A 17,466-nucleotide genomic window follows, 5' to 3' on the forward strand; every position below is an offset into this window, starting at 1 on the left:
AATCTGCTGCTAAACTGAGGAAGAATGACTCAGGGCTACTGGGCTGAAAAGTCTTTTTTTCTCTCTTTCAACTGTGTTCGAATGTGAGGAGTGAAATCTGTGTGCTCATCATCTCTATCTGCAATGCAGCAGGCTGCTGGGGATCACATTCACAGTTCCTGAGCCAATGCGCTAAGACTGCACCCATAGTGAAAAGAAATAAAGAGGAAAAGAAAAACTGTATGGAAGAGGGAGTAGGGACGGAGTAAGAAAACAGAAAGTGAGGAAAAATGCCTAACTGTGCAGCAGGGGGATTTACTGCCTTTGGCCAATGACAGCCACTTCAGACACTTCCTGTTTGAAAGAGTGACTGATATGGACGCATGTGCGCACACACACACACACACACACACGCTCAAAGACCAGCTGGGCTGCCGTCCAGAGCCAGTCACAGTATCAGCCAGGGAGCCGACTAGTCATCTCAGATAGGAGATGGCTGCTGGTGCACTAAACGCCTCACCATTCTCCTCTCATGTCCTCGGGAGATGAATTCAAATGATAAATAATAGAGGTCCCGGTTTTTAAACAACAATATTTCCCGGTATTACACTGAACATATACACAGAGGTGGGACCAGAGACCAAAAGGAAATCAGGAAAGGATGGTAGAAAAGAAAATCAATGACACTTGTCCGCCCCTCAAACTGAAAAATATGATCTCAGGTGAGCTGGTATCTTCATTTTGTGAATTTAGAGGCTATAGTTGAGTTCACTGATTCTCACAGTGTCTTCTGTGCGTATGTGTAGATCCTCCAAAATGGATTGGGAGTGATTGGTTTACTTTTCTCCCTCCCTCATGACATGTAGCCACAATGATTTACACTTTTGATTTTATTTTGGTCTAAATTGGAAACTTTGAACTGGTTTCGGTCTGAGAAAATATTGTACTGATGAGAGTGATCTCAGCTCACGGTACAGTATTAGTATACTAATAGTATACTATTACTATTCTCAAAACCAACATCTTCTCTTCTAATGAAATTCATTTAGAAAAATTACTTCTCAAAACAGGAGTGAAACAACCAGTGAAGAGTTTGGACAGTGTAGATGTTTTTAACATTGTAAATCACTACTGTAGTTTTTAAGGAATATTTCCATGATGTACAGAGGCCTTTCACCAGCTAACATTAGCACTGTCTGTCTGTTAATGCAAGTTTATTGATTTAAAAGTGTTACTGATCATTATAAAACCCTTTTGCAATCATAGGAACACAGTTAAAGACATTTGTTTGTCATAAAACACATAGTAACTCCTATGTGAGTGACATCTGACTGTTAGTGTATGTGCCCTGCACATCCCACTTCTTTCAGTCCTTAATTAAGTCGGACATGAGCCTCCTGAATAGAAACACACAGACAAAAAGGGCGAAATCTATCTTTTAGTGGAGGGTCTTCCAGGGATTCAAATATGAATCACGTTTGGCTTGTGACAAGTCAAGCTTTTTTGTTTACATGCAAAAACAACGATCCCTTTACAGTCATCTTCCAGAATTCTCTTACTTTAGCACTAAATCAAGTGAGTACTCATTACCATTATCATTTTAGGGATATTAGCACCACGTACTGTAAGCAAGGCACACTTCACTGAATGAAAGCTAATTCCTGATTGGCACTAAAGATTTTTCTTTTACTCTGCTCCTCTTAAATAAGCAGTACTAGCACCATGAAGGGATAGAGAAAGGAAAAACTCAGTCTTGAGTTACTCCTTCCTCCATATCCATCTTCAGCTCTACCAACGCACTGCCTTCATTAGGTAATAGAGTAGCCCCCTCCGTCCTCGTTTTCCTCCCCAGTCGCCTTCTGCTCTCGCTCCGTATCTCTCTCCTGGTCTCACCACACATCAAAGCGAGTCTCTCTGTCACTCTGGGGGATAGAAACGGTTAATGCCTGGGGCTTTGATGTTCCACTGCTGTGTGAGCCCAGCCAATCCTAAGCCTGTGCTTGCCTCCCATCCCTACATCATCTAATAATTCTTTGTGGAGGAGAGAGAGAGAGGGAGAGAGATTATGAAACACTTTTTCACTCCTCTTCCACATGTATCCATCTTCCTCTCCTCAATATGGAATTCCTGTTCCTGACAAATACAAATACCGTCAGAAAAACCATCACGTCTTTTTATTTTTTGAACCTTTCTCTCACTGCCTCCCACTCACTCCCTCTCTATTTTATTTTTTTGCATCGTCTACAGCTTATAGTATGCCTTTTAAGCTGTCTCCAGCTCACTCGGCCTGCTTTGAAGGTCTGGGTATTGAGGGGCGGAGATGAGATTGAGGGTGAATGTCTAAACCCTGCGGAGTCGTTGCACTGCCAGACAGCAGTGTCAAACAGCAGAACATGACCAGCATAAAGAGAGGGTCATAGCTGCAGAGAAGGGCCTTGTCAGGCATATTACAGTGTTCAGTGACATATATAGACGTGTCTACAGCATATGCGCACACACTTGACGTGCATAACAGACCTCATCATGTGTAGCAGCCTCTGATGATGACAACAAACTTATTAGGACTACCTCAGTGTTATGAAATATGTTTCCACATATATTTACTGTTATTTTAGGAAGCCTTTCTGAGCCCGCTGTGGCGCACATGAGGAAACGCACATCAATGAAACCCGTTAGCAAAAGAAATACCAGTTTTCCTGTGTGATATTATTCCACATGCAGTATGTTCGACTGCTGCAGCTACTTTTCCCAGCATTTATTATTCTACTCGGTGGTTTCAATCCACACTAGAGGGCTGTGAGAGCTCAACAAAATGTGGTCGACCTAACTCTTCAAAATGCTGCTAATATCCAAAGAGACACACAAAAAACACCCTATATTTTTAAGCTAGTCCCTTTCAGGAAACTAGATGGTAAACGTTTTTTTAGCAGCTCTGTTGCCTGAAATTCTGTGAGAAAAAACATGGTCTAATGCTACCTGATCTGGTTCTTTAACATAATATTACTACAGATTTCATTCAAGTTGTAGGCCACGCTGCAAAATGTCTTTCAATTTGTTTCGGTGTTAGATGGTGGATCACAGGAATCACAAATAAACTTCCCAGAACACAGGCAAGGAAAGAAAGCGTGAAAGGAGTGAAGAGGGAGCACTAAACGAGTCAGAAATAGGGTGCAACAAACACTGGCACAATGCAATTTAGCCAGAAAAAGTAGGGCTTGGCTTAGTAAACTGCATGCTTCTGCTCAACCTGTAAAAAAACCTTATTTCTGGCTCCTTTTCTACTTTCACAGGAGAGGGAGGGAAAGAGGAAGGGACTCACCAGCCACAGAGTTAGGGCGGGGCATGAGGTACAGAGGGATAGAGTGGGCAGAGTGGGAGGACATGCTCTCCAGGTTTCGCTCAGGGATTTTGTTGAGGCTATAGGTGGAGGCGGTCATGTTTTCATCCACCCTGTACAGGAACGAGTCCATGCCTGATTTCTGGGACTGCCACAGTTTGAGGTTTCCCCGGGAGCCCTCGCCGTATTTGCCGCCTCGCTCCATGTTCTCGGAATAGCTAGTCAGAGTAGCTGCAACAAAAAACAAAAACAGAACAATGTTCAGTGCTGTTACGTTCACATGCAGCTACAACTGGATCGCTGTGAGAATTGAAGGAGCGTGTCACACTTTTAGACCATTTTCTCACTGGGTTGTTTCGATTTGACTATATCCTCCCCTCACCTCACCCAACCTGTCTGCTTTCACACGTATTTACTGTTATTCTGAACTGAACTGTGGTGTGTTGATGTAATACTTTCCTCATCAAACTGCAGGTGTTCACCATTGTTGCCAGGAAACAATAGAGGCACTTGTTTTGACATATGCAAAGTGCCTCACATCAGTAAAAATATCTCTTCTGTTTTCTTGCTAACAATGACATAGCTGATGTCAACATGACATCCACACCAGAACTGTTTTTCAGTTTTCAGGTATAGACCGGTTCTAACTGAGCATGAAAAGCACCACAGTTTGAGTTAAAGCAGATCGCAGACCAGGTGGAGTGTAGTCACATGTTTTTTCATCTGCACGAGAATGAGATTTTAAATTTAGGAGGAGAATCACACGCAGACTAATCAGATGGCTCAAACTATAAGAGATTAAAATGATGCAATGCATAACCTCAGGTATATTCTTATTAAATGTCAGAGGTTTTTAACCTTCAGGCCTTAAATGCAGCACATGCTGCTGCCTGAAATGCACCTTTATTCATTAAGAAGAGTTTCACTAGCATTAGTGAAAGACTGTAAATAATCAAATTAGATGATGAGAGAAAGTTAACATAAGCTGATAATATGATTAAAGAGTGTTAAAGAAGAACTCTGCTCATAAAGTCTTTCTTAGTGTCAACAAACAGCATGGAAAGCCCAACAATAAACTAATCCTACTGCCTTCTGCCTGATATGCGTCATTCCTCTGTGGCATTATTGTTCAACCCTAACTATTAAAAACAAATCATGTTGTAAATATACACTGAAGCACTAATTATGCATTAAATAGCAACTGAAAATGAAGTTAAAACTTTTTATATTTAATAAAATATTTAAGCCTGAGCTGATGTTTTTGAATAAATGACCAGATTTTTGTACTGGAGTAAATGGCTTTTCAGGATATTTATTGAATTAACATAATGTTATTGTACTTTTTAGTGCATGCATGTTTGATCCGACTGTCATTTGTAAACCTGGTTGCAGATCTCACCGATAATCCCGCTGTCCCTGCTCTCCAGTGTTGAGGTGGGACTGGTAACAGAACCGTAGGCGCAGTCCTTGTTGCCAGCCTGTCCAGGCATGGCAGGAGGGAGGGTGGAGCAGGGGCTGCCTGCAGGGGGAGAGGCAGTGCTGCTGGTCAGGGTGGAGCATGGGCTGATCCTCTGATTCTGGCCCTGGAAGAGAAACACATACATGCATTTTTAAAAGCTTTGTTTGGTTTCAACAACTCAATTAGCACACATGGGTATGAATGGCAAAGTACAATGCTTGAACTTTTAATGTGAGTCACATACAAAAGAAAATGTCACCTCAATATTGCAGTTTTCAAAAGCCCTGCCCCCCTGCTGGCTTAACCACATGTAGTCAGTCCTTCTTAGTACTGTCTTTCCCAACACGCATAAACACATCATTATAACTAATATATATTTTTGCAATTTTTAAATATATAGATTGGAAACTGTTTCACAGATTTGGCAATGCTAAACAACAGAAAACGTGCAAGTGCTTACACAAACACACTCCACAGCTAGTTTTCCTTCCAATAATGCACTTAATAACATTAATAATGTCTTTACAAAGCAGCCCAATTTAACCCCGCTGTGCAGGACACATGTTGGAGAGGCACTGTACAAATCAGAGACTTGATCCAAAACATCTAAAGACAGGAAAATAGTACTTTTCTATTTTAGAAAGAAAATAGATGGGGAACTTTCCAATGTCACATTCAGCTCAGTTCTATGGGACTAAATAGGTTTTCCTAAACATGTGGGAGGATTGTAGGAACATGCTACCGTCGTACTCTTGCTGACATATTTTCTTCTTGATTGCCATGACTGCAATTATGTTTAAAAAATAGAAAAACATGAAAAGCTAAAATCCCATACACACTCTGAATACATATTGTTCCTTGTCGCAGCATTGTTATGGCGCCCTGCGGTGACCCTTGTCTGTGTCGGCTCAGGTTAGGAGACAGGAGACCACAGGGGACAAAATAAAAACATTCTGCTGCATCTAATCTGCTGCTACAAAACACCCACTGATGCACTCACACACAAATATCCAGTACTGGCACAAAAAACAATGTCGGGGAAGGAATACCAAGTGATTAAGATGTATGTCAGAGACAAACATGCACGTCGCGCTTTAAATATACTTTTGACAGGTTCAGGTCAACAAGGGTAAAACAGTGCTCAAGGCAAAATGTAGTCTAGTTGAATCTACAGGAGGAAGACTTCAGGGCACGCACAGGTTTATCCACACACCCACACACATTTACAGTCAAGCGTAGCTGCAACTAAAGATTATGTTCATTATTGATTCATCTGTCAATTAAGAGTAGGGATGACAGGACAAGTTGTTAATGAATCTCAGGATCGGTGTGTTGATCGCCAGCTCCTGCTGTCCGTGTGTCAAAGCGTCCTTGAGCAAGACACTGATCCCCAGCTGAGTGGGACTGATCAAGTCACTTCCATCAATGTGTGGCATGAGTGAACTGAGGAGGAGCACTGTAAATCCATGGTATAAATACTATACAGTACACAAGGTGCACTTACTATTTATCTTTAAGAATCATTGTGAATAAAATATTTTATAATCCTGATATTTAAAATCCCAGTCGAAGCTGCTTAGCACCAGAGACTAACCAGGTATAACATGATGTAAAAGAGAGCAAATTTTCTACAGCCACGTTAATATGCAATGCTCTGAGCTAAAAGTTAACATCAGGCTAACATGTGCAGAATAACAATGTCTGTCATGTTAGTGCTTATGTGGTATAATGTTTAACATCTTAATGAGCAAGGAAAGTGGCTAAAAGTACAGCTGAGGCTGGAATGAACGTCACTATGAGACGTTTTAAATGGAAGAAAACTCTGTTTCCATTGTTTAATCATGTCATGCTGCCAGCAATATGAGAAACCAACCTGCCAAACACTTACTGGTTAACTGGTCATTTGATTAATCAAATTCACTGTTGCTTATCAATAACTTTGTTTTCCTCACCGGTTCTCGTCAGGAGGACTACTGGCTCAGTGGTTTGATCACAGGCTGTAAACCAGTCAACACACTGTCCACTACAGCACATGGACTCTTCAACCGGTCCACACCTTATCAGACTCTTGTTTTCTTTTCCAGTCACTGCTGCTGCCCTCTGCTCTCTTCATCAAGGGGACATGTCTACATGAGCTCGACCCCGGCACAAACAAAAATACACATCAACGGATAAACCTTCAAACTTCCCCGTTCCTACAGTGACACTGCAGCTCCACGCCGCATCTGCTGGGATAATGAACCTCGCCGTGTGCAGGTCTGACCTTAAACGTCGCGCTGGGATTGGACTGAACTTGGAGCATAGCATCTATTCAGGGAGCGGGAGCACGAGAGTATGAAAGGCAATTAACTGCACTCTGTGCGAGTTAAGGTCACCTTGTTCCATCAGAGGGTGAAGTCTTGCAGCAGAAGACATGAGCTTTTGTAGGAATTTAACCATGTCAAATGGAATATAGTAGATACAAACGTACATCAGTGGTCACTGCTTCTTCTTTTTATATTAGGTGAAACTCTACCTGGCTCCATTGTGAACTAACTACAGGGTAAAACAGGTTAATAACTGGATTATGTCAATGTTAAATGACTTTCAGCATCACTGATGAATTAGCAATGTTAGCTGATGTGTGAATCTACTGTCTTACTGTACTCTCTGCTGTCCATTGAAAGATAGTAAGTCCCAAGCAAATTAGGAAAATTACAACAAAAGCCCACTCTCATATCTGCTAATAGATGGTGTCTCAAGGCAATCCTTGTCATTTTTGGTGGTTAATGAATCAAACTAAATTGCATTGCAGAGAACAGCAGTTGGGGCAGATATCTAAAATAATACGTTTGTACTGCGTGCACGATGCAGCGGGGTGCTAGTATGAGTCACGTCTCTAAAAAGAGCCGCTTGAATAAACCTCTCTCAATTTATACACCCCCACTGCTACAGCAGTGCTCACATCAAGCACAGGCAGTCCATCAGTCTAATTGCTTATCCACACTGCTTTAGTGCAAACCCATACATAGGCCTGCTTGAAATGCTTCAGCAACAGGTTTGCCCCTTTTCCCATCCCTATTTCTCCTTCTCTCTCTGTTTTTCTCCCCTGGTTTGCACAAATCATACCTGTCAAATCAGGTTTAGGTAGAGAAACCAGGGCATCTGCTGCAGAGCTTAAAGCAGGCCGGTTGTGCCAAAAGCTGTTTGTTGCACAACTGCCAAATTCACAAATAGAAAGGTTACGGTACAGGAGAGAAACGTTAAGCCTAACCTGCTGCGTGCCAACTCAAGAAACCTGCTTTCAATAAGCAAAGTTTAAAGCACACTGGTAAAGAAATAATTAGTGTTTGAGTATGTTCTATACAAGTCTAATTAGGTGACTAGATTTGATCTGATGTTTGATGGAGAGGTACTGATAAATTCACAATCCAATGTGCTGTGGTGTCTGAGGGCAGGAGTCTTTTGATCAGGCTATCATGACATCCAAAGATCTGTCAAAACCAAGTGTAAACAAGGATATTATGAGGATAAGTGTCAAAATAGATGGAATCAGACGATTGCATGTTTGTTCATGTTCCTAAGCCGAATATCTCACGAGAGAAATGTGTCAAAATAACACACACAATGAGACAAGTACGCCTGAAGAGCGAGAAAAAAACTTACACCAAAGCAAGTTTTTTGGCACCAGTCCTTTATCGTAGGACACAACCCCAGATTTTTTGGCTTCAAATTCAATTACTGTGTTCATCTGGAGCCTGATTGCGCTGCAAACTCAGTGCACCATCAGAAAAAAACAATGTAGTCTGAATGTTTTGTCCAAAGCTGGAGCTCTGAGAGAAAACATGAGCCTTTTTAAAAAAAGAAATCCAGTGAGACTGATGAAAAGAGTGTCTCGCATTAGTTACACCATTACCTGTCTCGCCTCGGGTTCCTCCATGCTGTACTGGGTACCGGCTGGCCCCTCACTCACTTTGTCTCCCAGAAGGAAACCCAGGCGCGTCATCAATGTGTTGGCTGCCTCATCCACCGACGGAGGGGGGCCCAGCTCCTGGCTTGACTCCCCTGCAGAGGCAGAGAGACAGGAGGAGGAAGGTGGTGGGGGGGTGGGAGAAGAGAGAGAGGAGAGAACGAAAGTATGTGTGTCAGTGGCGGGTAGAAACAGAACAGCGACTTCTTTGGCCACGTTCACACACACAAACACCTTTTATTTCATGTTCTCCTTCCTGGAAATACTAAACGCATAACGTATCTTCTACACTGGTTTTGCCTAAACCTACAGCAGCGACAACAGACCTGGACTCACAGCACCTGTGCTGAGGACAACGAAATGAAACACCCTACCTGAGTATTCACGTAGCTCAGAGCTGTGCATTACACACACATTCCTCAACAGCTGGACGGTTCGGTTGAGGTATCTTCTTACATAAACTTTAAAATCCTTTCAGCCACAACTACGAGAATCCTTTCAAACTGTTTACAGAAAGTCCTTTCCTCAATGACTAGCAAACTGACGACAGCTCCTTCCGCACCGCTCATCAACACTGCAGCTCGTGTGACGTAATGAGATACACCCTTCACCTGTATGTGCGTGTATGTGAGAGCGGGAGAGAGAGAGGGAGAGAGAGACAGAGTGCTACGGTGGGTGGCTTTCCAAGACAAAGTGGGTGTGTATCCACCTCTGTATCCTGTTTACAGACTCCTAGGACTAAAAGAGAGAAAAGAAAACACAAGGGTGAGCCAGTGTGATGATCAGATGATCTAAACACACACACACACACACACACACACACACACACACACACACGCACACACACACTCAGAGTAATACAGAGCTGAGGGATTTCAAATGCCAACTTTGCACAAGGATCCAAAGCAAAAATCCCTGAATGACCTCATCTTATCACTCTCCACCCAAAACAAACCCTCATCAGTCATATCATGTTTTTTTCAATAACACCTGGCTATCATCCCCTAGAGGTTTCCTGCTATATCAATTTCAATTCTATTTCGCTGGAGTGTCACTCCGAGAGCCGAATAGTTCACTAATTACTCACCCTGCTGGTTGTAAGACGAGTAACTAGTGGCTAAATACAAACAGCTGTAATTGGATGTATAAGCCTCTGAATTGGCCCCGACATTAATGACACTGAAGCCAACAGCACGAGATGGTTGGCTTTTAAAGCAACAGCAGTGACACAGAGGCAGCTAGCGGCCAGTTTGCTTCCTCTTCTTCTCTTCTCACCTGTTTTCCTGCCGGGCAGGTCAAACCAGACTGGCAGGTAGCTCAGACTGAGTCCTGACTGACGACCATTAGACAGTATCAGCCGTTACCCCACCTCTCTGAAGACAGAGATCTTGTCTAAAGCCTGTGGCTGTTCAAACGCCTACAGTAAGACAGACAATTTGAAACCAAGGCTCCCCTCTCCGTTCTCTCACTCACACACAGGCAGGTTGTGTCAGGACTCTCATTAGACTGACTCCACGTTTCTCTGATCAAGTATAGACGTCAGACGCCTCATGAGGGAGGGAGAAAGCTTCGAACCAAATGGGGATGACATGTTGCCATGCCTCAATAAAAACACACACAGCGGCAGCCAATAATGACTTAATCACAGCAAACATTAGGTCCAACACGGCTAATTACATAGGAGCCGTGATGAGGTGGATATGGCTACTCAGCAATGCAGCTGGATGCACTTTATGAGGATCTTCAATGTCCTTGAATTCCTAAGAATCCTTTTAAAAAAAGACTGCAATAAAGGAGAAGATGTACTATAAATAGATTGACTGTTCCACCTTCTGATATCACAGAGGGTGGAAAAAAAAAACTAACAAGACCATCCTCTGGTGACTGAAGTGTATATATGCTTTCTGTGTGTCTGTGTGAAGGCTTCTGAGTTGACAGACTGGTAGTAGTAAGCAGTGAATACATTAGCACTGATTAGTCAATTGCTCCTGGGGGGTTTGCAGGCGTGACCGTGATCAAACAGCGGCTCTGGCTGCCTCTCTTTTGCCTCTGTGTGAGGGTTTGTCTGTGTCTTACCACTGCGTCTCTGTCGCAGTGAGCTGTTGGACAACCCAGTGCAGGGGTGAGCAGTTTGACTGTGTTTCTTTTGATGTGGGAGCAAACTCTCTAATCTGGGCACTGGAGCCCACAGTAACTCCCTTGAGCTAAGCACAGACGATCCCTCTGTACATCCTTAAACTCTTGCACTTCTACACAGTCCAACATATGGCCCAGTTTTTTCAGCAGCTATATTATAATCATGGAGCTGTCAAATACACTGAATCTCACTGACACCATCTATATGCTTTTTTATATCTGAATAGAGCCAGAATGCATATATTTATATCATATATACGTTGTATACATTGATTTATTTCAGTTTATGACAAGAAAACACACTATATGACACACACAGTACATTTCAAACACTTTAAAGCTACACGACAGCACTGGGAACATAGCACTCGCCTTAAGAGATGTGTTTCTCATCACAGTGATACCATGAGTTCCTTAATGATACAATTTGAATATGAAGAAAAAAAAAATCAAGCATAAAACACATCGTCCCCAACTCTCTCTCTCTCTCACACACACACACACACACACACATACACACACACACACACACACTCTCTCTCTCTATTGGATTCCTGAGCTGCGAAGGAGACAGATGGTTGCCATGGCAACTATCTTTGCGCACAGCTAGGAATGTGTTTCTGTGCAAGCGCATCTGTTTCTTCCCTGGCTGTCCACAGATCTGCCCTCACACACCAGTACAGCGCAGAGGGAGGCATGTGTGTCCGCAAGCAGGGGAGTGGACATGGACAGGAGTTGGTATTAATAGACCTGAGCCACAGGTAAGATAACACATGCCATGTGGTCGCTCCTCTTACAGCTATACCTGGGAGTTTTAACTCCCACACAGTTTACAGAGAGCAAACAATGACCAGGATCCAGGAAGTAATCCATATATATATATGTTTAGATATACTGTATAGAGGCTCAAAGAGAAGAAGAAGACATACAGCACAGTTACTAAAAGGTGAAAATGAGATGGTAACTAAAAGAAAATATGAAAACAAGCTGGATTCACACCTAAAACAAGAATAACAATGAACAACCAAACACAGATATGAATGCCCAGACAAAGACATCATCAAGAAACCAGGGAGTGGAAAGATGATCGAGAGACCAAAGAGTAAATGTCACATTCCTCACATGCACATTTGTTGCCTTATCTATGCACCAACATCATTTTCCAAACATAAAAGCACACAAAAGTACAGCAGGCTCGGGTTAGGAGTGATGACATATGTAATGGGTGTAATTTAACAAGCTTACAATATGAGATTTGTATTTTAATTCATTCAGTATTCAGACGCCCCCTACCTTTGTTTTATTTCATTGGAATACCGTAGACCTACATAGAGAGGAACACACACTGAAATTGCACATCAAACTGCATGTAAATGTCATTGGGGTCAGGTTTGTTGCTCACTCTTCCACACCAGTCCGTACAAAAAACTGGTTTCATGTGGCTTGTAAGCAACAGTGCAGATCTGTTTATGTTTTCTTGCTCTTTGGCGGTTGTTCCACCTGCTAGCTGCTGTCAATCAGACACAGACCAACATGGCCTCTAGCAGCTCAGAGTCCTCAAAATACCTTCTTTTGTTTATTTTATGTTCATTTTAAAATTACTTAAACTGAAGTTATTTCTGAGTGCTAAAGAAATGATCTAAATCTTGACGTTAAATTAGAAATACCACATATTTATTAGTGCTTACCTAGTATGAGGGATGAGTTATAACATTGCCGGAAATGCTTTCACTCCATGATATAAGGAGGACGGCTAGTGGTGAATTTTGCAAGTTGGCTCACATAATATTCACAATTCATATTTATGACACCACAAATTTCTTTGCAGGCCATAAAAAACTCAGCAAATACCAGACTTCCTCCAGGCAGAGTGTGGACTGGCATGAGATCAGATGTTTAAGTCACAGCCCTGCTGCTACTCCTGCCAGGAAGCTCTTGTTAAGAGCTAAGATGTCCATCTGTCCACCTGGGACGTGTGAATCCTCACCCCTGAAAACTCATCTCAGCCCTCCCGGTTCGTCTCCAGCTCAAGTTGTTATTGCACAGACAGAGAGAATTCCTCTTTGTAATCAACTGTTTTCCTGCCTCAGTGATGGCGGAGATTACCATTTCAACCCCGAAATGTCACATCTGCAGGAGCTCTTAGCAGCTCATCACAACTAATAGGTTATTCCACAGTCTATTTCACAGCATTGATGCAAAATAAAGCTGGGGTTAACAGTTTTTTAGGTTCATGAGATTCAACAGCAAGGTATAAAACACCATTTACTCTTAGGGAACTAAGACACACTATAAAGTACATATTGTATTGTAGTATGTATCACCTACTTAGAGCTCCCATTGAGCAGAGGCTCAGCAGAAGAGGCTGGCAGACGATTGCTGGTAGCAGTCTGTCGACCATTTTCCTCCTAAATTACAGCAGTTAAGCCCTGAGACCCCCATTAACTATCTCCCTCATGTCTTCATCCAGCCCTGGGGTCCTGCAGCATCGTCCTGCTCTGTTGAGAAGTCCTCACGGCCACCACAGGCTAAGCCAACAAGACAAATGAGGAAGCTGACACTGCGTTTCTCAGTGGCAACAGGAAGAGGAGAGGCAAGATGAGAAAGCAAATATGCTACAACCAAATCTCAGTAGAGGGTTATCCTCGGGTGACCTGCTTTACCGTCAGCCCTGTGCGAGGAGGGGAGCGACAAGGGGGATAGAGGGAAATCTAGACTGTACACAGGATTACAGCACAACCACCGACTGTAAAGTTAACAGAGAAGAGCAGCGGCATCTAAACAAGCTCTGCATCCGAGAAGCAAGGCAGAGTGAGAAAGCAGCGAGGGAGGATTAGAGACACAGAGAGGGAGGGAGGCAATGAGAACGGACACTGTTGGCACCAGCAAGCGATTTCATTAACAACCTTAACAATGATTTTTCTTTTCTTTGCAGAAGCCAGTAGAATAAGTGGTCAACCAAAATATTCTCCTCGTCCTCCTGTGTCTCCACAGACTGGAACCAACATGCATAAAGTAACACAACAAAATGAGGGATGAGCTGGCCAAAAAAACTTACCAGGGCAGTATGTGTCCAGGTCTGGATTCTTGGCAGTGGTGGAGGTGTGTGTAGGGGAGCCAAGCTCTGATTGTGGAATGCGAGGGCTCTCCACAAACTTTGCTTTCCGCAGAGGGGCTGGGAGCAGAAAGCATACACACATATAGAGAAGGAGACAACATGTACACACACATACACACAGATAGACACACAGACACCCAGACACACAGATCAGGGAGATGGAAGAAGACAAGAAAGAGAGGAGTGACAGGGACAGGACAGAAAGGGAGGAAGACAGAGAGCTTATGAACTTGAAGTAGAACACTGATAAAATGAAAACATCCTAAGGGCCTTCGTAGGCAGCTTTGTATTTGCCTTGGGTCATATAAAAACTAAAGCATGAGTAAACAAGCAGCTTGGGCAATCTGAGCTGAGTTAAGGCCGGCAGAACCTCAACCCAACAACAAAATGTGAAAATATCCTCAACACTCAAGGAGCAGACAGTTTAACTGAAGAGGAAAAGATGGAGTGCAAAGATTGAGCCTGTTGTGTCTGTTTGCTCAGCGTCATAATCACACCAAGAATGCAAATAGGATCCATTTTGGGAATGTCCTCACACCTGACTCAAGCACCAAGTCTGAGACATCAAACACGTCCGGCTGACAGAAACAAAAATGCAGAAATAGAGAGTGGTGGTTAGGACACAGGGTTATTCTTGGTTCTTGGTCACAGTGCAGGAACTCAAGGCAGCACTGTTATACACAGTAACAGGTGCCAGACAAACCTAAAGCATCCAAAGAGAGTGATTCTTTAGTCACACAGCTTTGTCAGGATGCTGTCTACATTAAAATGCTGTCTGTCTTTTAATGTTTTGAAGATTAACGCAAAATTACAAACCTTGCTTACAATGGATATCTGGGTAAAACAACACTGCAGCCTCCTCAGCTAATCTAACATACAGCAGGAACCAGGGCAGATATCAGAGCATCTTTTCTTTGTCTTTAATAGACGTCCTCACTTTGTTGTAATGGCTACTGTGATGGAGTTGAACACTTTCCCAGTTGCACACAAAAATTCGTATTAACTAAATGTTGTGCATGGCTCATTTATTTAAACTAATCTTTACTTTTCGTGTGTGTGTGGGGGGCAGGGGTTTTGGAATGTAAGCATAATTTCTTCATAATTGACTAATCCGGTTAAATAAAATACATGCTGCAACTATTAACCATTCTTATTACGGGTGAGCGCACATGTCCAAATCCATCCAGTGCAGCCGCACTGTGCTGAACCAGGGTGGTGGGAGCTGATATCATGAGCAGCAGCTGAAACACAGTGTATGTTCACGCATTATGCTTGTCATTATTCCCCATGTACCGGTAATTTCAGCTTTTTAATAAATGATCTGCAGCTGGATATCTTAATTCCTAAGGAAGCATGGAAGAGTCAGCCATGCTGGCAGTTGTGTGAAATTTGTAACAAGGCACAGCAGTACTTTGAGCTAATTGCTCACATCAGCATGCTTAGGCCATAACTACAAAGCCGACGTGCTGATGTTAAGCCTGTATGATGTTTTTACTACTGGCACTATCATATCAGAAGGGCAACGTTATCTAATTAATCTGGTAATAATCACAAAATACTGCTGAGACTTATTTCATTCTTTAAGCAGGAATTTAGTCATAAACAATGTAAATACAAATACAACACAAATAGAAACTATTTGTCAGGACTAAACCAACCAGGTGACATTTCCAATCCTAGAGCCACACCATAGCAGAGATGATATGCTGACTAACATAAGCGCCACATACTGTATTTTCCTCTAACTTCTTGTTTCTAGTGAAGAACTTCATGACAGAAAAGGTGTAATGTTGAATGTTTGTTTGGAGAGGTCTGCAGCTTGAGCCGGATCTCCATAAAAAACTAATGACTTGGCCATGGCCTAACCTTCCAGATATTCGGCTCCCTCTCTCTCTCACACAGTCAAACAAACAAAAACAAAATCTACTTGGCAGAGGAAATAAAACACTGCTTCATAGTTGTGTTGTGTGGTATTGTGTGCAAAGAAGATGCCACACACACACACAGAGTTAATACTGTGCTGGTATGAAGTCTGGAGTGGACTCAGCTAATTGACCACATCTAGGAAGTGAGCCAGCACAGATGCCACAGTGAGAAACAACAAGTGACAACCAGGAGGAAGAAGGGACCAGAGTTACCCACATCAGCAGCCGTGACAGCAACTCTGACAGAGACGTGCTTCATATATTCTGACAATCTGACTTACAGTCAACTCAGGGAACATTTTTAAATGACTATTTATGTATTTTATGGTTAAGACAGACAGAACAGACAAAAGGGCCGATTCATTTAGCTTATTATGGGGCCTGAACTGTCGTAAACTGTCATAATGTAATAAAGACGTATAAACATCTACCTTTTCATATGCATTCAAGTATCTGTGTATTTCCTACTACGACACTTCTTCTGTTTTCTTATCTCCACTTGCTGAAGAGGTGTGCATCATTCATTCATTAATTATGCCACTTTGACTTGTTTTAAGATAATGGATCCTTGCATTTTAATGAAAAGAACAGTTTTCTGTTTGTCTGAACAAAGCTTTTCTCTTTAATAATAAAGAATAGTGAGAAAAACTTAGCAAAGGCTAGTCAGTGGGTGCACAATACACTGGAATTAGCTAAGAAGCATTGATCCTCAGTAGAAAAAAAGGAGAAGTTTTAACCTTTATTTTCTTACATTGCACAACAATGTCCCGGGCACATCCTCCTCAATCACTACAATATGACATTTTATACACATCTTCAATAGAGTTTATTGTTTTGCTTTACTTGCAAGTGTTGAAAGGTCCATGTTAGGTCACTAAGGAAAGGAAGCAATACACAAGGCTGCAATAGCTGGACATTCTTTCCCACAATCAAGCAAAAAGGGAACCACATTTTTCTATTTCTCTTGTCCAACACACAGTCCTGCCCTTTTTCAATAAGCAGCTCTTGCACCTGCACCGACAAGCTTGCAACAGCTTGCACTAGTTTGTAACAAGCTACAAGGAGAGTGTGATGGACTGAGCTTTCATGTGACCGTGCGTCTGTTTCCCCGCAGAATATAAATTTTTGGATGAACTATAGTGAATGAGAGATTACCATTTCTTTTGTTTTCGGCTCCCTGATCTCACCTCTATAAAATGACAAACTGAGACTCTGTCTATTGGAGTAAATCCCCTCGATAGTACCGGCTCCAGGAGACTAAATCCCAGGGACTCTCCTGCCGTTCTGTTGTCAGTGTGTGCCAGGCTGAGGATGGGTGACAGTGTGATGGATGACAGCAGGCAAATCCACTCCTCTAATGAGCTTATGAATAAATATATCTAGTGTGTGTGCAGATGCATGTGGCCGTGAAATAGATATTCTTGGCATACATGCCACACGAATATGAATATGCATGTGGCACGTATGCAAGTGTACATGTGAGATTAGAGTGACAAAGGAGAGGGGTTTGCAGAGAGATTGGTGACAACACATAACCTAAAAGACAATGTGGAAAATTAAAAA

The 17,466-nt window shown here is 42.5% G+C and overlaps 1 protein-coding gene across 6 annotated transcripts in view; it reads right to left on the bottom strand.

Annotated features, from left to right (window-relative positions):
- The window catches only part of tanc2b (tetratricopeptide repeat, ankyrin repeat and coiled-coil containing 2b), a 117,127-nt gene that overhangs the window by 27,241 nt on the left and 72,420 nt on the right, over positions 1-17,466 (bottom strand). For 2 of the 6 annotated variants that reach the window (XM_026351722.1, XM_026351724.1), the window contains 4 exons: positions 13,919-14,035; positions 8,671-8,819; positions 4,716-4,899; positions 3,299-3,547 (listed from right to left, as the gene is read on the bottom strand). In XM_026351722.1, the coding sequence (XP_026207507.1) occupies positions 3,299-3,547; positions 4,716-4,899; positions 8,671-8,819; positions 13,919-14,035 (699 nt within the window). Of the gene's footprint in view, positions 1-3,298; positions 3,548-4,715; positions 4,900-8,670; positions 8,820-9,098; positions 9,324-13,188; positions 13,382-13,918; positions 14,036-17,466 lie in introns of those variants that run through there. The other 4 variants (XM_026351723.1, XM_026351725.1, XM_026351727.1 and 1 more) reach the window with 3 other exon arrangements.

This window comes from Anabas testudineus, chromosome 19 (genome assembly GCF_900324465.2).
Source record: "Anabas testudineus chromosome 19, fAnaTes1.2, whole genome shotgun sequence".
NCBI classification, from domain to species: Eukaryota; Metazoa; Chordata; class Actinopteri; order Anabantiformes; family Anabantidae; genus Anabas; species Anabas testudineus.